A 22,084-nucleotide genomic window follows, 5' to 3' on the forward strand; every position below is an offset into this window, starting at 1 on the left:
TTATAATCTGTTTTCATCTACCTCGCATCGGGTTAATATAATATTTTTCTCTTTTTTGATATAGAGTCAAACAGTACATTACAATCTAAGAGTAATAGAATGCGCAATATTACTAGTAAGATACCTGTATTCTTCCACAAAAAAGAGATAGATAGTGGAAATAAGTAGGAATATGCAAATTCAAATTTGCAAAATAGTTATAACAGAAATATTTAAACACTCCCATGATATCCGATATAAATATTCAAACTCCCAAATAAATTCTTGAAAATTTTCTTAGAAATTTTTGAATAACTTCCACTACTATTAAATTTCAAATTTTCGAATAACTTCCATTAACTCATATTTAAATTTCTATTTTGGCTTCCGTTAATATTTAAAATTTTCAGTTTTAACTTCCATTAATATTTAAATTTAAACAGGTATAGATTTTTTAATCCCATATATGTGATTCAAACTCCAAAATAAAAACTTAATATGTGAACTCCATAAATATTTAAACACTCCTATGATATCCGATATAAATTTTCAATCTTCCAAATAAATTCTTAATTATTATCTCAGAAATTTTTAAATAACTTTCATAAATATTTAAATTTCAAATTTTCGATTAACTTCCATTAATTCATATGTAAATTTTTATTTTGGCTTCCATTAATATTAAAAATTTTCAATTTTAACTCCCATTGCTATTTAAATTTCAATTTGTATAGATTTTTAATCTTCAATTTTATTTGTTCTTATCAGTGATTTAACTTTCCTGATTCACCCTGATATAAATTACAAATAGAGTCACGAAGTCGCACAAATAGAAAAAGCTACAAGATATCATAAGAAAAACCATTATTACAGATGGATTGAACAAAAGTAAAATACATTAGTTCCCTATAAAGACACTGAAACAAATAGAGAACATAAACCAAACTAATAGATAGTAAACAACATTAGACTAAGACATCCACAAAATGAAGAATGACACACAAGCCAAAACACAAATATAAAACACCCTATGACTAACATAACTTAATATCCCAGGACTGCATAAGTGAAACCTTCACAGCTTCTACTCCTTCACAACAAATTTGAGCTTCTTTTTAGCTGAAGGCTGTGGGTCCCCAGCAAGCTCATCCACGTCTACCTCCCGGGTTATTGTGGCGTTCACGCTCTTATCGCTACCACTGACCACCGATGAGCTGGTGCCCTGCGAATCCAACATTGACAAATCTGCATCTTGAAAGAATGCCCAAAAGGGTTAACTGTTGAAGTTATACAGAGAAAAGCACAACGATAAGGGACATGAGTCATGACAGCAAACCTGCTCCTCAACAGCTCCGCCAGGATTGTGGGTGGAGCCATCATGGTAGTCGTTCAAAGAAACAAGATAAGTATCTATAACATCTCTATCATCAATCATACGTATAACTCGACATGAAAATGATGACCCACCCACATAGTCTGATGGAATCTTAACCATAAAAAGATATTGCCGCCCAACAATCCTTTCGACCACATCTTCAGGAAGCAATTTTCAAGCTACATTTAGGGTGTGTTTGGATGAAACCAAACCGTGGTTTGGAAAAGTGATTCTGGAGAATAGATTCTGGGAAGAATAGATTCTGGAAAGAATAGATTTTATGAAAAAGTGATTTTGAGAAGTGAGAGTGTTTGGATAGTTGTTATCAGAAGCATTTTTTATATATACAAATTACTAAAAAAAAGACATAAGTTAATATGATAATTACAGAAAAAATAGATTTTATGATATATTTTAATTTGAAGAAATAAAATTGTTAATAATATATATTTTATTAACATAATTAATAATACATAAGATAATATAATTAATAAATAATTAATATGTATATATATTTATAAAATATAAGATTAAATATGTTTATAAAAAAATATGTTTATAAAAAAAATAACAAGATACATATCCTATAGGCTCTCACACTCTCCCTTTTTTCTCCAAAAGCAAAATTTTTTTGCTTTTTCTAAAACCATGGTTTTGGTTTTTTGGTGGATGTTTGGGTGATTTATTCCCCAAACCATGGTTTGGGGTGTCACCCAAACACAGCCTCAATCACATAAGGCCAAGTCAACACTTAGAACATATCAAATATTACATCATTACCGCAAACTCAAAAACCCCTCACATTGAGGAACGGTAATATTATGAGAAATCTTACATTTTGTTGGTGGGCATGCTCCTTGAGCTCAGAGGCAAGGCATCCAGCCAACTTCTGAAACTCACGATTAAAGATCAAAAAGTGACATGATCCAGAGTCATCCACAACTTCTGCTGTGACCATGTATCTGGCAAAAAAAGACTAACAAACTGTATATAGTAGCCGTGACCATAGAGACATCCAAATGACAATCACCTCCATTGCTAGACTATTAAGACTAACCTAGGAATAACATACTTGACCACCGTATTGCACTTCTCGCAGAAATATCCATGGCCATCTAGAGAAGCCTTCTTACCACAACACTTGCATGCAAGATAAGTCCACTCACGGTCCCCCTGTAAGTCCACTAAATCAGGCAGCACCATTACCTCAACTTCCTGATCTCAAAGACACCCCGTTAACAACATCACTTTCAAAATGTGAATGCCAACAACATCATTTTCTACGTAGGCTAACAATGAACACTATAAATGCTCACGCATAGGGGGTCTATGGATCAGATCAGCAAGCTAACGGTGATCACGGGTCGCGAGAATCTCGCCCGCTATAGTCAGTACTGAATAATGTGCCAGTCGTTCTGGCTTTTGGTCCTCATCAATCCCAACAGCTCAGAGTCTACAGACAATTTGAAACTAAGTTAATAAGAATCCGTATGTAAAGTTTCAAACATGGCTTTAATAATGCCAGCAACATAGTTGTTGATAAAATGTGCAGCTTCTGAAATATCTGGACTGATAAGCAAACGTGAGGAGAACATTGAGTTTTCTATAGGTAAGACCAAGCTATCCAACTCAAGATATATATATATATATATATATATATATTTATATATTGCCAGAAGGGTGGGTAGATATGACTGATGATGGAGTGGGCCTTTAATACGGAGGTGGCCCTAGCCATTTGCCAGTCAGTACAATGGGTCTTTTGCTTTGCTTTGTTGACTTTTCCCCTTTTAACATTTCTTCAATTATACCTAAGAGTTGGTTTTGTTAGTAAGTAATAGGCTTATAACTCATAAAATTGTGAGAACTTTATTGATAAATAATCTATAAATATTTTTATAAATACTTTTTGAATATAGAGGTATGTTCTGAGTTCCGACCCTCATAAGCCTTAGGACCTAATTCATCTATAAATTTTTTTGTAAGAAAAAATTTTCTTCAATTGTGTATTCAAATGACAAGAAGTGATTAAAGTTGATTTCTCTTTGCTAAAAAAAAAGTTGATTTCTCCTCTCCCCCTACTTTTGGGGATCAACTCTGCATCGCTAATTCACAATATAAAAATAATGGTACGCCTGGCCTTTAGTCAATAAATTGAATTTCTAATTTCTATGAGTATTGCCTTTTTTCACCAATAAAAAAATATATAGTGTTATTAATATTACTCCTTTATTCAGTTTTTATTATAACTCCTTTTTTTTTATGGAAATTATAGCTCACTTCTAATAGTTGATTCATTGACTTTAAAAAAAACAGTTTTTTAAATTTTATTTTTATATACATTCTTATTAAATTGCAATAAGGAAAATATTTTTCTTAAAAATAATTAAAGTCTCACCAGGTGATTTCTATAAAACCATTAATTCTTTCTAAAAGACACAATCTATGTAAGGGATCAGAGAGAGTACAAACTTAATAAAAAAAGGCAACATACACCTAGCAAATTAAAGCTCGCATTGGTGGTGGCAAATGGCAATTAAGAATATATCTTGAAAGAAGGAAAGGGAAGGAGAAAAAAAAATCCCAACTGCAAGCACTTTTGGAAAAGGGAATTGGTGAATTATTTAACATACACGTCTGGATATTATCAAACTCATGTATATATCAAACAAAAACTCGATTATTAGAGATCTAACAATAATAAAAGAAGCAGAGTCCAAGATCAAACAAAGTCTTTTTATTCGTTTGAACCATTTATATCTAATTTGAATAATCCAGATTTAAAATCTTTAGTTAATTATTTTAAATAGAAAAATTATTTTTTTTAAAAAAAGATAGTTAAGATATTATCTTTATTTTGAATTCTATACATATTAAAATAATTATTTTGAACAAATAAACATAAAAAAAAAATCCAGACTATCCAAATGAGATATAGATGGTTTAGATCTGATGAGTTTAGGATACCCATTAAACTGATAAGCATCAAAACTAGTTTCTTTTTTCGTATAGTAGAAGCAAGAAACTTCTTGCACACCAGAAGATTGATGAACAAAAGGAGATTTAAACAAATAAAACTACTACGCGCAACGCTATTGAAACACGTTCATAACCTACTATCCCTGGTTATTAATATTAAACTCAATTGACTAATTTAAGAATGTTAAGAAAGTTAAATAAATAGTTTTAAAATATTATATTTATCATTTTTTTAAAATTAATTTGTCTGGCTTATAAATTGATATATAATCTAATGATACATATAAGTATTGTAGAGAAATCATGTAACATACTGCCTGTGGTGGATTGTAATCTTATATTTAGGATATAATTGAACATCAAATTAACTCTTATATTAAGAACCGGAAGTAATATATTATAAATTAACAATCTTTTTTGCTTTGTTAATTTCTTCAAATAAGTTAGATGGATACTATATCGAGGTAGTAAAACTTAAGATTATCATATGCGAGTTGCAAATTAGAGTACTTTAATTTCGCAAACAATTTTTGGGTCTCGGAGGGTAGCTGCTCCGCTTCAAACAACGCCATGCGTCAAACTTCGAATTCCGGTTTCTGCTTTGCTGGCCAGCAGAAACTGGATTTGATGTCTATACCATGAACTTGCAAAAGACTCCAGATCCAAATCACGATTACAAATATCTAATATCCATGTAACAGATTTTATGGTGATGGTTTATATATTTTCTCATCGTGTCATCTATGTGGTTCTTAATTGATTCCAAACAATGCAAGGATGAACGTAAGTAGAGAAAGAATAGGATAAAAATAGAGCCCTCTTATTCATACAGCAGAAGCGTGAAACTTCTTACACAGCAGTAGCCAGACTGGACAAAAGGACATTTAAGAGAAATAAAAGTACAAGAGCAAACTCAGGAAGGGGCAAATGAAATTTGATAACTTGGCGGAGAGATCATCGCCTAAAACTTGCGAGTTGCAAACGCTGGCAGCAAACTAATTAGAGTCTGGATCTGAAGAGTATTTTCTCAAACGATTTTTGGTTCTTAGAGAGCAGTTGCTCCCCACGGAACAACGCCTTCGCTGGGGCCAAAGCCTGTTCCATGGCGCTCTTGGTCTCATGACATGAGGGTCTCTTAGGCTTCAAAAGATAGGCTGCAACAACCATCTCAATCCCCACGCTCGCTGTCGGCTCCTTAATACTGCACAGAACTTTCAGGTGGTTCACTATTCTTTCTTCAACGTCTTTCCAGTTGAAGTTCAGTAAGCAAATGCCACAGGAAAAATATTTTCAAATTCAACGGTTGAGTGAAAGAGTTCATCCCAAATGACTATCATACGAGGCGGAATCAGATTCGGTACTTATCATTTTGATGAACACTCTAAGTTTATCAGATTTATATCATTCACATCTTATTTAGATGGTCCATATTTGATTTTTTTTTTATTTGTTCAAAATAGTCATTTTAATTTGTCTAGAATCTAAAATAAAGATAATTTTGTTAACTGTCATTCTTTAAAAAAAAAGATTTTTCTATTTAAAAATAATTAATTAAAGATTTTAAGTTTGGACTATTCAAATCAGATATAAATGGTCCAATTTGATGAGCTTAGGATGTTGATTAAGGTGATAGACACTTAAACTGATTCCTAAAGGCATGCGAGGTAGGAGAACTTTTTAAATTTATAAATTCCACTTTATTTGTAAAACTCTGCAAAATGAAACTTAATTGTCTAGACATCTCGGTGAAAGAATTTAGCCAGAAAACTGCGAGAGATATACTCCTCTGATCCTATTTACAGGACAGAGAGAAAAGATATTTTTTGGTCCTATTTATAAGGCACTGAGAGAAATTTTTTTGTATAGATATATAATTTTACCCCTCATTTATTATTATGTTGATTTTGTTTACATGAGGTATAATGTATATTAAATAGGGATAAAATTATAAAGTTATTAAATTTTAAATGAGAGTTAATAAAGTTTAAGGTTTTTCTTAGTCTGTGTGAAATATACTAAAAGTGCTTTATAAATAGGATGAGTGGAGTATTAATTACTGTGAGAGATATTAATTAATCTCTATTGTTTTTCATTCACAATAGCTGGATGCAACCGAGAAGCGATTCGATCATCAATCCGATTGGAGGCAGCCCAAAAATAACAGTCAAGTGCTAGATCTATCCTGTCGTGCTTAAATGCAGCCCAAAAATAAAAACTAAAATAACAACAAAATAATTATTACTCATATTATTTTGTCTGATCACTCGTCGTTTGCGAATAATAGCAACAAAATTGAAATAATTACAAAATGAATAAAGACTTGTTTATTTTCTTGTTTTTAAAAACAGTAAAACAAAAAAACTTGTTTAGTAATTTGCTTTTAGTTGACTGTTTTAAAAAACAAAAAAACATGAATATGTTTTTAAAAACTAAAAAATCAAAAAAAAATTATTTTTTTTATTTTTTATTTTTGTTTTGAAAAATTTTGAGAAATCTTATTCTCTTCTCACTTACTATCTACCACTTATCATTACCAGTGGCAATTATCACCCATCAAATGTGATTTTTTTTAAACATGATTTTTTAAAAATTATTATCAAAACAAAGTTTTTTGTTTTTGTTATCAAAACTTGTTCTAAGAAATAATTTTATAAAATTGTTTTTGAAAACAAGGAAAAAAAAAAAACAAAAGCAAACAGGCCCTATATTAGCGGAGACAGTCTGAAATAAAAACGATTGGTGAGGCAGAGACAATTTTGAAAAGTCAAGTCTTCTGTACACACGGGTAAAAAACTGTATTCATGTAGTTTTGTTGCGTTGGTTGAAGAAGAAAACAAAATAATTTCAAAAAAAAAGACGGTAATATTTCCCCGAGAAGTCGCATCACCTAGCGAGGAGCAGCTGGAGATTATCATCTTTACTATGATATTTTCAAAATGTTTATTTGAATATTACTATAGTTAATTATTGCACTGTATATAAAAGAAATACAGATAAAAATATTTCAAGTCATGCGAATGCAATGTTAATCTAAAGATATAATTGGGTACCATTAGTTTCGGGTGCATGAATGTGTTCCTCCTCCATTTGTTGTTTAGCGTCATGTTCGAAGTTTGAAATTTCCACCGAATGAACTTTCACTTCCTGAAATTGACTTGGCAATTTGTTCAAGTCCAAGTCCAAAAGAAACTGGCTACCATTAGTTTCAGGTGCATGAATGTTTTCCTCCTCCATTTGTTGTTCAATGTCATGTTCAGAGTCTGAAATTTCCACCAAATAAACTTTCACTTCTTGAAAATGACTTGGCAGTTGGTTCACGTCTAAGAGAAACTTACTTGAAAGTGATCTCTCTCAAATAAAACAAAATTAGTAGCCAAATTAATGACATAAAAGCAAAGTGATTACAGAATTAGTAATCGAACTAATGACTTATGCTCAAAAAGTTCTTAATCTTTGATTAAGATAACAATAAGCTATAAAGTCTTGAAATCATATTAATGTCATCACCTATCTCAGATTCACCAATTCCTTCGCTGTTCAAATCCAAGTTTATGGGCATTGAGTGAGATTGATTCTCAGCAGCGACTATTTATAGTAAGCAAGTCGGATGCCACATGCACTCCTAGGACACTAGAAGCGACGATCAAAAACAAAAATCTGTAAATGAATGTTAAATAAACACAATGAATCAATAAAAACACATCAAAAAACGATAAAAGTTCTTAGATGGATGAAAATCTGAAATCACAAACAAGAAATTGGAAATCGAAAGTCCAGAGAGAGAGATCTGATTAGGTGCTGTAAAACTGAGGTTTGCCGTGGTCGGAAAAATGGCGCGTGATCGTGCAGGCTATTTTTTAAAATTTTATAAGGGTATTTTTGGAAAACAGGTGCTATTTTTTAACTGCTAACTAACTTAACTAGGTTTTTTAATTTCTCAAATTAGTTAACTGGGTCTTGTAATTAGGACCGGAGGAAGTATATGGGTAGTCTAAGTCCTAATGTTTACTTTGACTTAGGGGCCTGTGAAGTCTATGAGACGATTTATGTGAGGTTTATAAATAATTAAAATAAAAATATTGTGCCATCACAACAAGAACTGATCATCCCGACGCTGCACATAAAAGAAGCAACAGAAGAAAAATGGAGGAATCTGATTGCTTGGGAGCAAATCGGGCTGAGTGGAATCGACTACAAATTCACGTCCCACGCTTATTTTTTCAAAGGTTTGGTCTGTTCTGTTCATGACATCAAACTGCTTGAACACAAAGGAGTGGTAAGAGTGCATAAGGAGGTGAAGGACGAGGATTTGCTGAAGATGTTCCAAAGGATCACAAGGGGGGCGGAACAAATGGATTCTAGATACAGAGAAGTATGCAAGAGATTGAACAGAGCGAAGGTGAGTGGTGTGGCGGGATGATGCGTCCTCGTTTTCAGAACGCCGTGGCACTATGGCGGCGTTTTCTGGAATGGCTTCGACGCGGATCAAAATTCTGGCTCCTCAGTTTCGTACGCATCTATTTGGGCACTCCATGGAGGACTGTCGGAGTTGTTGTCGGTGCAATTATGCTTGCTCTTGTCATTATGCAGACCGTTTATGCAGCACGCGGCCAGTGAGATTTAGGAAAACCCGTACGTTTTCCTTTTGTTTTAATTAGCCATGTCAATGATGTAATAACATTTTCAAATTCACCAGTTCAATGGGAGAGTTCATCGCAAATGACTACCATGCGAGGTATAGGAGAACTTTTTAAATTTATAAATTCCACTTTATTTGTAAAACTCTGCAAAGTGAAACTTAATTGTCTATGAAAGGTTACTGGACCTGAATAATACTCTTCTTAATTAAAATGATAATGAACATTACATTCTAAGACTAATTAGCCCAAGTCCATGCTCTTATATAGGCACTTAACACATAACTATCTATAACAGAATGAAACATATAGAACACTAAGATATTTTTACATTTTTACGTATCCCTTTTACAGTATGGACACCTCGGTGAGAGAGTTTAGCCAAAAAACTGTGAGAGATATGAATCTCAGTATTGTTTTTCATTCACAATAGGTGGATGCAACTGAGGAGCGATTCAATCAACAACCTGATGGGTAGCAGCAAAATAATAATAGTAAGTGTTTGGTTATTTCGGTTTTTAATTTTTAACAATTTGTTTTCGGTGTTCGTTCGATTAGTAGAAAAAAATTCTGTTAAAACCAAAATAAATATATTATATATTTATACTTAATAAATATTATTATAATAAATATATGTGGACATATGTAAACTCTTTAAATATATTTATATTCAATAAATATGGTTATAATAAATATTATTATAATAAATCACATTGAATGACAAAATATTTATTAATTAATGGTTGTAGTAATTGTATTTTATTATTTTTTAATTTAAGATCACTTCTCACATTTATATAGTTTGGTTAGTTGAATCAAAATATTTCGGTTATTTAGGTTTCGGTTAGTTTGATTAATCAGTTTTAGTTCGGTATTTAAAATTCACTCTATTTGGTTATTCGGTTAATTTAGTTATCACTAAAAACCAAACCGAAAAACCAAATGTTCACCCATAATCTTCTAATGCTTAATGCAGCCCAAAAATAAAAACTAAAATAACAAATATACACACATTTTGAAAAGTCAAAGTTGTTAATTTTGTGTTTGCGGGTGCCACAATTAATTTAATGTAATAAAAATAATTATTAGTTATTTTCTTTGATCACACGTCATTGAGAATAGTAGCAAAAAAAATTGAAATAATTACAAAAACGAATATATTAGTGGAGACAGTCTGAAATAAAACCGGTTGGTGAGGAAGACAATTTTGAGAAGTCAAGTCTTATGTACACAACTACACATGGCTAAAAAACTGTATTCATGTAGTTTTGCGATGCTGGTTGAAGAAGAAAACAAAATAATTAAAAAAAGACGGTAATATTTTGCTGGGAAGTCGTATCACCTAGCGAGAGCCGAGAAGTAGCTGGAGGCTATTATCTTTACTATGATATTTTCAAAATGTTTATTTGAATATTATAATCGTTAATTATTTAAAATTCTTGACATTGGGTGGGGAGAGGTAACAGATTATTTCCCAGTGAATATTCTTATTAATTATAAAGAGTTCTCACCAAAAGATAATGCCAATAAATATAATTAAAGAGGATAGTTTAAAAAATCTTATTATATATAACTAATTTAATTAATTTTTTAATCTTATTAAATTAACTAGTTATCTAGCTTTTATATATTACATTTTTTAAAGACCTTATAAGCAATTCTCCATGTATCTATTATTATATAAAAGTAAAGTACAAAGCATGACTTACTAACAGACTGCCACTTAGCTTCACCAGAATGTAGATAAATGGGTTTTTTTTTCTTTTTTTCTAAAGCCAAAATTTTATGTCCAACTCCCTATTTATGTGTTATTCACCACCATAATGCATATTCCTCTTTATTCCCACTACCTATCTCTTTTTGTAGTAGAATCAGTTAGTTATCTCTCATAATGCAGTATTTTTTATTTAAATGGTTTTAGTTGAATTCTTGGGATGTATTGTTTATTTATATTTTAGTTGAATTATTTGCAGATAAATTTTTTATTTTTTATTTTTGTTAAAGCCACATTTCTACCTATGATCTATCTATTTATGCGTTTTTCTTGGGAATTAGTTCGATCATATTTATTCGAGTACACGTTTCATGTCTTTCTATTTATTTTTGCAAAATACTGATTTTTGTTAATGGTAGATAAATCTACTTTTTTTATAATTTTTTTATTAATTCAATTAATTCTGATTTATTACAGAATTTATTGCAATTATCTGATTATCTCCAATGATGAGCCTTATTTTTTCTATTTTTTGTAAAAACCAAAATACCCTTTATATGCAAATATTTTAAATTAAGAAAAATAAATAAAATTATATAACTTCTCTTATCCCGAAAATCGTGGCATATATGCTAGGCATGATGTATGTTCAAAATTTAAAATTTGATGGCATTATTTAAAATTAATTATTCTTGAAATTTAATTTTGGCTGGTCTATTAGTATATTGAAAATAATATCCTACGCCCTAAATCTAAACTATTATTTATACCTGAAATATTTATTATTTTTTATTTATGAATTATTTTGAAATCTAATTCAAATGAAAAATTATTTTACTTCTGCAATTTAGAATTAAAATTTATTTTAAAATAAAATAAAATATTAATTTTTAAGGAAAACAATTGATGTCTTTTATGGATTAGCTTAATAAAAAAATGAAATATAAACTTAAATATATTAGTCAAGATATTTTCTTTAATGCTAGTAAGTAATTTTAACAATACGAACTACTCAATTTCCTAATATATTGAATAGTGAACCTATTTTATATTTTATTTGACATTTGTCTATTATTAATGATCTCAGATAGTGAATTTCCTAATTATCATTATGATAATCAACACATTTTATGTTTTATATTAAATACCTAATTCAATCTTAACACCACGGGATATGCGGATTTCGAGAGGAAACAACCAGTGTACGTCCGATGTTTGTGTATGGTGGGGGAGGGTCATAGGGGCTATGATAGTTACTCAGTTATCACAGTTATCTAAATAGCCATGAATGTTGCCATGCACACTCCTCCTTTTCTCTTTTCACATGGATAACTAAGATGACAGGGCTATCCTTCCCATAAGATTACATTGGAAGTCTTATTATATTATTTTTTATAACGGTGGCCACGAGGCTCCATTTTTACATTGAATATGGATATTTTGATATTGCTTTGGTAGTTTTATATTATTTTAAGTTTATATTGTCAATTCTTGAAGTTATTAACCATGGCAATTACTTTCAACTTATGGGAGTATATTTTTGTGTGGTTTTCAAAATATTTTAACTCACTAACCATTTTGTCTCCATTAATTTTTCTTGTATTAAATAGCCTACTTTTACAATACAGAATCATATATCATATTTGTCTAATATAATGTTATTGACCATGACATTATCTTATAATTATTGAATATAATCAAATATTTGAGTTTCAATCCATTAACCCTTTTGTCTCCATTAATTCAATCTTTTTAAAGGAACATCTATTTATATACCTACATATATAGCATATTTCTAAAAATGTTGATAATGGATCTACCTGTACTGCAGATGTCAAAAGCTTAATGAATTTTATTTTAAATTAAGTTGAAATCATGACTTGAAATAGTAATGTAATATTCAACTAATTATTTTATGATAATTCAACTTTTTATAAAAGAAATCACCAATTCATACCCGTGCATTGCACGGGCACTATACTAGTTTTATTCCATTGTAACATTGCTTTGCACGCTATTAACCAATGATATGATGCTCCCATGATAGGATCACTTTGGATTGGTTGACTCCATTATTTATATTTTTGAAATAATTGCGGGTCATCATAAAATTCAATTACATAATTGGAGTTGGTTAAAAGAAAATTACATAATTGTATGGATGAAAAATACAAGTCACACTAATTGTATGGATGATTATGCAACTTGCAGGGGGAAAAAATAAATAAGGAAAAAAAATCAAAGTCAGCAAAGATCGAATTGCCAATTCTCTAAGGGAAAAAAATACCTATAGATTCCACGTAAAAAATAAATATAAATATATTTCTCAAATTTTATTTAATATTAATAGGTTTTAATGAATTCAATATTTATAAATTTAACTCATGAATGACGCAATTCAAATTGTAAATACACACATTTGACTTGTAAATATTTTTAGAGTTGAAACCTATCTATATTAAATAAAATTCTGAAAACTATTTATATTTAATTTCTTACTTTGGACTAGAAGTAATTTCTATTATTCAAACATAAAGCCATTGCCAATGGACGACTAACAGTAATAAAAATGCATAAAATGTTAATGCCTTCAGAGTAAACCTTTGAGAGTTGGAAAAATATAACTTCTGTTTGCCACCGACAGAGGAGTTGAAAATACAAGGAAGAGTATTATAATGCCACTTACTCCTCTCATATTATTTATAACTCACTTTCAACAACATGTTTCGCTGAAACGGCAAAAAGAACTTTAAACTAAATAAAATACTCCTCCGGTCCTTATTATAAGACCCAATTTGACTTTTTATTTGGTCCTAATTATAAGACCCCAATCCATTTTATCTCTTATATTTATGTATTTTTTTCCAAGATAATCCTTCTAATAATGATAGTTTTAGCCAATATACTTAATTAGCAAGGATATTTTAGGAATGACAACACTTATTTATTATAAATAACCAACTTAACTTACTTCCTTAATTTCCTCAAATAAGTCAATTGAGTCTTATAATTAGGACCGGAGGAGTACTTTATTTCTGCTTACTATGGGACTTCTCTTTCTTCTTTTTTTTCGCCAACTTACCATAGGACTATTATTCTAAATTACTAATACACAACGCTGACCCTTATTTCGGCATCTTCTTTCATCATATAGTATATATAGTGGCCCAGATGGGGGGGGGGGAGACTTGGATAAACAATTATTTTATGAATCCGTCCTTAATTAAAAAGAAGAAAACATGTGAGGTAACTGAAGTCATTTTTTAATGCCTCACGTTATGTACATTTTTTAACTCAAGTCACCTTTGTTTAACTTTTTCTTGATCAATTATCATAGTAATCTAACTTATTAAAAGTAAATTATCATGATGCAAACACACACGTATTGAAAAGTCAAATTTGGAAGGTGCAGTGTTTTGTCATGTTTCTCTAATTGTGTTTTATAAGTCACGCTTGACTAATTACCTTTGTAAAGTTGCTTCCGTTCGGTTTCTTCATTTCAGGTGCCACAATTAATTATCATGTTAATTTCAATGCTGTGAGATTTACTCACGTTATTAAATATTTAGTATGAATGTGTTATTTTTCCCTTCATTTATTATGATATAAATTGTTATTTTCTTAAAAATTGTGTATACAAAACAGGAATAAAATTAGAAGTAGCTTATAAATAAATTCATAAATAAAAGTGTATATTAATATGACAATGAGGGGCTAGAATTAAATTAAGAGGCATAGTATATTGCATATTTCCTCATTATATAATACTACTTTCGGTTATAAATATGCGATCTAGCTTGTAGCGCAGATTATAGTACAAATTAAATTTTTTATTTACCACCGAAGCAGTAATTCATAACCCTATTCCCTTCTTTTATCATGGTGGCGGCAATGGACCATGTCATGGTGGTGACAAATTACAATACAAACTAAATCTTATATTTTAGGACTTATGAAAGCCAAGTCAATTTATGATTGAGTCATGAATTTTACAAAAACTATTGAAGTCTTTTTTTTTTTTTTGTTATATGTCTCACCCCATGAATACGTTGTTTTTATGAATTATTAATTTTTTTTGAAGGCATGTTTTTTTTTAGATTTGTTTTTTTTGGCAAAAAAGTTTTTTCTGGTAATTTGAAGTCAATTTGGTTGAGTCATTATTTATATCTTTGAAATAATTGCAAGTCATCAAAATTCAATTACATAGTTGGAGAAAGATGCTTTCCTGTGTCGCCGATGAAGTCACATCCATATAGTTTTGTTCCTTTCTCACATCATATTATATTCTTGAGATGCGATTATTCAAACTCCGTTAGTTCATTGATCGCGCAATACAGCAGGCCATAAGAAAAGGCAGAGTTAAATAATTGAAGGGTCGAAACTAGCAAATAAATAATCTAACCTTTTATTGAGCCAAACATACCCTTAGTCTAGCAATTCGTTTACTTAAACTCTACAGCCACACCTCACAAATTGAAGACCGCATATGGTGCCCAGCAATATTTTAAAAGGCAGACCGAATGTTAAATCAGAGAGAGAATCTAAGTCAATCTGACAACATCACAACATATGTCCCAATAAAATAAAATAATTGGAAGAAGTAGCACATTAACAAGTCAACACTCAACAATCAATCTCACACCATGTGACTCAGAAACATAATTAAAAATATTTAATAATTGATGCTTAAAAACCTTTACTTCTTTACATATTTCTCTCTTTCTTTATTCTGTCGACTACTCAACCTTGCTTCTTCTTCTTCTTCACCCGAGCATTTGTCTGTTTCTCTTTGCAGCAAAAATGGTGTTCAGAGATATGAATCCTGAGTTTTCTACAATGTTTTTTTCTTTTTGCGGTTTTTTCATCATTTATTGCAAAACTTCATATCATTTCAGTAAGTATTTTAAATATGCATATTTCATCCCCAGTTTTTTCTTCTCTTAGATGTGTCTTGATCTTTCTTCTCTTTCTCTTTTGCTGAAATTTGACCCGTCCGGCTATTGAAAACCCGCTCCGGTTGGCAGGTTAACTGCGAGTACCGGCTCAAAAGTCTGTTTTAAAATGGTCCAAAATGGCTTAATGCACGGAACGGTTAAACCCACTAAAACCCAAGAATATGTTTTGAAAGAAGGGAAGGGAAGGAAATAGAAAAATCCCGACTGCAAGCACTTCTGGTTTTGGAGAAGGGAATTGACGAATTAATTAACATACACATCTGGATATTATCAAACGCATGTAGATGTCAAACAAAAACTCTATTTTTAGAGATTTAACAATAATAAAAGAAGCAGAGCCCAAGATCAATTAGAGCCCTTATATTCGTATAGCAGAAGCGAGAAACTTCTTACACGCCGGAAGATTGATGAACAAAGGGAGATTAAAAAGAAATAAAACTACTACGTACTACCTCCGATCCTTAATATAAGACCTCGTTTGATTTTTATTTTGGTTCTAATTATAAGACCCTAATATACTTTGTATATCATATTTGTGCTTTTTTTTCTTTCCAAAGTAGTCCTTCTAATAATGGTAGTTCTAACCAATACACTTGATTAGCAAGGAGATTTTAGGAAAGACAACACCTATTTATTACAAATAACTAACTTAACTTGTTTTCTTAATCTCTTCAAATTAGTCAACTAGCTCTTATAATTAGGATTAGAAGTAGTACAACATTATTATTGAGACACTTCGATAACCTACTATCTCTAATTTTTAATATAAAACTGAGCTGATTAATTTAAGGAGGTTAAGAAAGTTAAACAAATAACTTTAAAGTATTATATTTATCATTTTTCTTTAAACTAATTTATCCGACATATAAAATGATATATAATTTAATCATATATATAAGTATTATAGAGAGATCATGTATCATACTACCTGTGGTCCTTAATATAAAATCGAGTTAATTAATTTGAATAGATTAAAAAAAATTAATTAAATTAGTTATTTATAATAAATAAGCGTTATTTTTCTTAAAATACCTTTACTAATTATGTGTATTAGCTAGAGCTGGCTTTTGACGAAACTTTTAACATGTATAACTACTACAAAGATTATCTTGAAAAAAATAAGTACATATAAAAAACAAAGTGGATTATAGTCTTATATTTAGAATCTAATTGAATGTCAAATTAACTCTTATATTAAAAACCGGAAGTAGGATACAACAAGTTAACAATTTTTGAGCTTCCTTAATTTCTTCAAATAAGTTAGATGGATATTAGAGGTAGTAAAACTTAAAGATTATCTATACCATGAACTTGCAAAAGACTCCAGATCCAAATCACAATTACAAATATCTAATATCCATGTAACATATTTTATAGTGATGATTTATATATTTTCTCATTGTGTGATCTATGTGGTTCTCAATTGATTCCAAACAGTGCAAGGATGAACGTAAGTAGCGAAAGAATAGGATAAAAAGAGAGCCCTCTTATTCATACAGCAGGAGCGAGAAACTTCTTACACAGCAGTAGCTAGATTGCACAAAAGGAAATTAAAGAGAATTAGCAGTACAAGAGCAAACACAGGAAGGAGCAAATGAAGTTTGATAAGTTGGCGGAGAGATCATCGCCTAAAACTTGCGAGTTGCAAACGCTGGCAGCAAACTAATTAGAGTCTGGATCTGGAGACTATTTTCTCAAACGATTTTTGGCTGTTAGAGAGTAGTTGCTCCCCACGGAACAACGCCTTTGCTGCGGCCAAAGCCTGTTCCATGGCGCTCTTGGTCTCATGACATGAGGGTCTCTTAAGCTTCAAAAGATACGCTGCAACAACCATCTCAATCCCCACGCTCGCTGTCGGCTCCTTAATACTGCACAGAACTTTCAGGTCGTTCACTATAGTTCTTTCTTCAACGTCTTTCCAATTGAAGTTCAGTAAGCAAATATCACAGGAAAAGGAAACGGTTAATTATATTGATGCTTAATATGATATATAAATTGCACAATTTAGAAGATGACGACGACTGCGAACTCGAAACTCACCATGTGGGTAAGGTAATCTTCCTACTACTGCACTTTGAGCCTCCGATCTGCCTTTAACGGTTAATGAAGGTGGTGAATATTTGGGCGACGGTTTTCCCACAGCGTTGCTTATATCTTGAAGCACACCCTGCTGAAAAATGTCACCTCCGTTTCCTCTGTTCTCTGCGTCATCACGTTCATGATTTCTACCTTTAGGAGAGTTCATGGTCATCTATCGCTCAACCTCAACCTTCCACCAATGGCACACCCTCTCTCAAGTGCGGCTTTTATACTCTAAATTAGTTTTTATCTCCCTCCACCGGCTCATCCCTATGAAACAAAATAAACAATCACTTTATTAATGGGTTGATTTGCCCTCGTATTCGTTAATATCATCTTTTAATTTGCTTGGGTGAATCCTTACTTCATTCAAGTCAACATCTCCACTTTATTTGTTTGGATTATGCAACTTGTAGGGGGGGAAACAAATAAGTTTAAAACAGAAAAAAAAAATTCAAAGTCAGCAAAGAATTGCTGATTTTTTTAAAAAGAAATTTGCCTACAGTAGGTTCCAAGTCTTTTTTAAAAAAAAATTAAATACAAGTAGGTGTTCCACATTTCATTTAATACTACTAGGATTATATGAATTTAATATTTATAAATTTGACTTGTAAATTGTGGGACTCAAATTGTAAATTAAATATAATACTCCTTCTGTCTTTATTATAAGAACTAATTAAAAGTTTAGTCTTGATCTTAAATACTACATCCGATCATTAATATAAGAACTACTTTGATATTCAATTTGATCATAAACATGAGATTCCAATTCATTTTACTAGGAAAAGTAGATATACTTGGAGTTTTTTTCATCACAATCATTGGAATGTGGGAAAACGCAGATGAATGATGATGTCTTGGTTTATTTTGTCTTTGTTTCCTTTTTCTTTTTTTTGCCATGATGTTTGCTTTACTTGTTGACTTAGGGGCCTGTGAATAAATTTATGTGAAGTTTATAAATCATTAAAAAAATAAAATATCATGCCGTTGTAACAATTTTTTTTAAAAGTAAAACAAAAACAAATGCAATAGTTCGGAGCAAGTGTGTGTGGTTATAAATAATGGCGATGTGAGGGTCATGAGGGCAGGAACGGCCAATTTGGCGAAGCTGAAATAAAAGTAGGTGAAGTGATATACGTTGACTTTTGAGGTGAGATGTACTACGTACGCACTGCCGTTGTATATGTTGTTCTTTCTATTTTTGTTTCACTGATATTAACTTCATAATGTTGTTTGTCAGGCCTAATGGGAGGTGAATGGATCGTTGAAATTGAAGGGGCGCTGGGATGCGTAGATCTAGATATAGTAAAGACGGGCAGTATTTGCAGGGTTCCAGACAAAATTCGAGAAGCCGAAGCCCAAGACAAAGACAAAGGCTACAGTTACAGGCCTCGGTTTGTGGCCATCGGAACCATTCACAGGGCCACCAGAAGCGACCTGCAAATCATGGAAGTGACCAAATGGCGCTACATGAAGTCGCTTCTTTCGCGTTCAAGGGCCGAGGATATACAGAAGACCCTTAAAGATTGCTGCGAGGCCATTAAAAGCATAGAGAGCATAATTCGATCGAGCTATGGGGAGAAAATAGACATGGCAGCAGAGGAGCTTGCCAGAATCATGTTACTTGATGCCTGCTATCTCTTAGAGCTTCTGCTTAGGCTCAAAGAGAATAAGACTGATCCTCCTATGGATGACAAGAAAAAGATATTGCGTCTTCTCACTGATCTCACGCTGCTCGAGAACCAAATCCCTTTCTTCCTCCTGACAATTTTGCACGAGCGACTTTTCACTACTCAGCGACAAGAACCTGTACCTTCTCCCCGAGAGCTTGCCGAGTCACTCTTTGAATGCAACCTTGCCGAAGGTGCTCATTTCCTTCATCTCATCCACTCGTGCTCCCCTGATACCTATGAAAACAAAAAGGAACGCGGGAAGCATCCGCAACAAGTGCAACTGCAGCGCTGCGCTAGAAAGCTTCAGGCTTTTGGAATCAGAATAGTCAGCAAGGCTTCCGAAACTAAGTATTCTGATGGTAATAATAATACATGCTGTTAAACTAGTAATTTAACCCTACCACTACTATTATTGTATGAGTTATCAATGAAGTAGTCACCCAATTAATTCGCAACATTGCAGGCAATAACGACACAGATATTGTGACCGCTGCACTCCGGGAATTCGTGGACGAGTTCAATTTCGAAATAACATTTAAAGGAGGAAAACTGGAAATCCCAACGCTGCATATAAAAGAAGCAACAGAAGTGAAATGGAGGAATTTGATTGCTTGGGAGCAAATCGGTTTGACTGGAATCGGCTACAAATTCACCTCCTACGCTTGCTTTTTCAAAGGTTTGGTGTGTTCTGTTCATGATCTCAAGCTGCTTAGACACAAAGGAGTCATAGAAGTGCATAACGAGGCCATCAACGACGAGGATTTGGTGAAACTGTTCCAAAGCATCACAACCGGGGCGGAACAAATGGATTCCAGATACAGGACAGTATGTGAGGGATTGAACAATGCGGAGGTGATGAATAGATGTAGTGTCATTTTCAAAATGCCGGAGCATTATTTGTGGCGTTTTCTGGAAAGGCTTCGACGCAGACTATCAACAACCTATCTTCGCGAGCTCCGACGTATCTGTAGGGAGGCTCCATGGAAGATCGTCGGAGTTTTTTCCGGTATAATTCTGCTTATTCTCACTGCTTTGCAGGTCGTTTATGCAGCACGTGGCCAGTGAGATTTAGAAAAGCATGTAGGGAATTCATTATGTTCACTTGGATCCTAGCGTTGAATAAAACCGGTGTTGCTTTTGTTTTAATTAGCCAAGTCAATGATGTAATATTTTCAAATTCACCTCTAGCACTATCTCTCCATGAGCATGGATCTGCCATTAAAAGTATTAATGTTATAAATACAAGTTTAATGGGAGAGTTCGTAAACTTATAAACTCCACTTTATTTGTAAAACTCTGCAACGTGAAACTTGTAACATCAAACCGCCTTGCTATTTCAAATGTGAATTAGTCAAAGCAAAAGTGAACCAAAATTTTGGGGGGAAGATGTTTTTGCTGATGAAATGAACTTGTCTGGACATCTCAGTGAAAGAATTTTGCCAGAAAAATGCGAGAGATATTAATTATCTCAATTGCTAATCTCAGCGCAAGGTTTTTAGGTGGATGCTTAAATTTTGCATTTAGTTTTTCCTTCAAAATAGGTGGATGCAACTGAGAAGCGATTTGACCAAACCAGTGGGGAAAGGCCATGGTAAAAATCGTCTTCTGCACTAGTGAAGAATTTTGAAATTTGTTCAGATAAATAAATACAAATCATTGTTCGCATAAGAAAAGTAAAAGGACTGGAACCATGAAGATAGAGACGCTATACTTATTCCTGGAAAATTTTTCATTGTTAGCATCATTCATTCAATCGTGATATACCTTTGTCTGCTTATTTGAAGTTAACCGTGGCCGTAATTGTGTTGTATGGATAACATCTTCTGACGTGTTATACACATTTGTCTGTTCTCTAAATTATTCTGGTTTTCATAAACCTTTCTTTTTGTAATTTTATTTTATTAAGAATATTAAAAGACATTATTTTAGACTTGAAGTTTTTTCTAATAAATTGTAATCGGGATAACCTGGAAAAAGAAAAGGAGTGAGTTAATGATTCATGAAGTAACTTAGATATGAATCTACTCTTGAACTTCCACTCCCAAGTGCTTTATCCACCAACTCCCCGAATACATTGGGTCTTATACTCTCTTTCAGATACTCAATCCCCAGTTGCCTCAACTCGATCTATCACAGGATTACAAGCTTGGGATTAATTAAGGATATATGGTGGACTTTAATTTCATAATTTTCACTCTTCAGCTGGCTGCTCACCAACAAGAACTTGCCTATCTACTTGAACTTTCCCAGCAAGTTGACCATGATGAGGTCAAACAACTTAAAACTGCTATATTATTTGACTAATCAGTGAAGTAGTCACCAAATTTGCAACACTGCAGGCAATAACAGAACAGGAATTGTGGCTTCTGCAATAAAGGAATTCCTTGACAAGTTCAAATTCAGAATAGAATTTAATGATAGGCAGCAAGAACAGGTAATTCCGACGCTGCAATTAAAAGAAGCAACAGAAGTAAAATGGAGGAATCTGATTGTATCGGAGCAAATTGGGTTGAGTGGAATCGGCTACAAATATGACCCAAAAAAAAGATAACTCTTTCTACCTTATAAATAGTACCAATGGGGTATGTTTCTATATAAATAGCCAACTGGTTATAGATCCCATGGCTGATATATAGCAGAGCCAAGATCAGCTAAATAAATAACCAGAAAATATATGACAAAGGAACCTGAAA

At 32.1% G+C, this 22,084-nt stretch overlaps 1 protein-coding gene across 1 annotated transcript; it reads right to left on the reverse strand.

The window, feature by feature from the left end:
• Positions 1-1,063: 1,063 nt before the first annotated feature.
• Positions 1,064-17,890, reverse strand: LOC114722496 (uncharacterized). Its single transcript, XM_028908543.1, has 7 exons — positions 17,680-17,890; positions 17,327-17,553; positions 17,137-17,169; positions 2,412-2,569; positions 2,190-2,316; positions 1,316-1,465; positions 1,064-1,201 (listed from the first exon to the last, which is right to left on the reverse strand). Exons 1-7 carry the CDS (start codon positions 17,888-17,890, stop codon positions 1,064-1,066), a joined length of 1,044 nt encoding a protein of 347 aa, XP_028764376.1.
• Positions 17,891-22,084: the final 4,194 nt, after the last annotated feature.

Source organism: Neltuma alba, unplaced genomic scaffold (genome assembly GCF_004799145.2).
Source record: "Neltuma alba isolate B1F8T4 unplaced genomic scaffold, ASM479914v2 tig00012095_pilon, whole genome shotgun sequence".
NCBI classification, from domain to species: Eukaryota; Viridiplantae; Streptophyta; class Magnoliopsida; order Fabales; family Fabaceae; genus Neltuma; species Neltuma alba.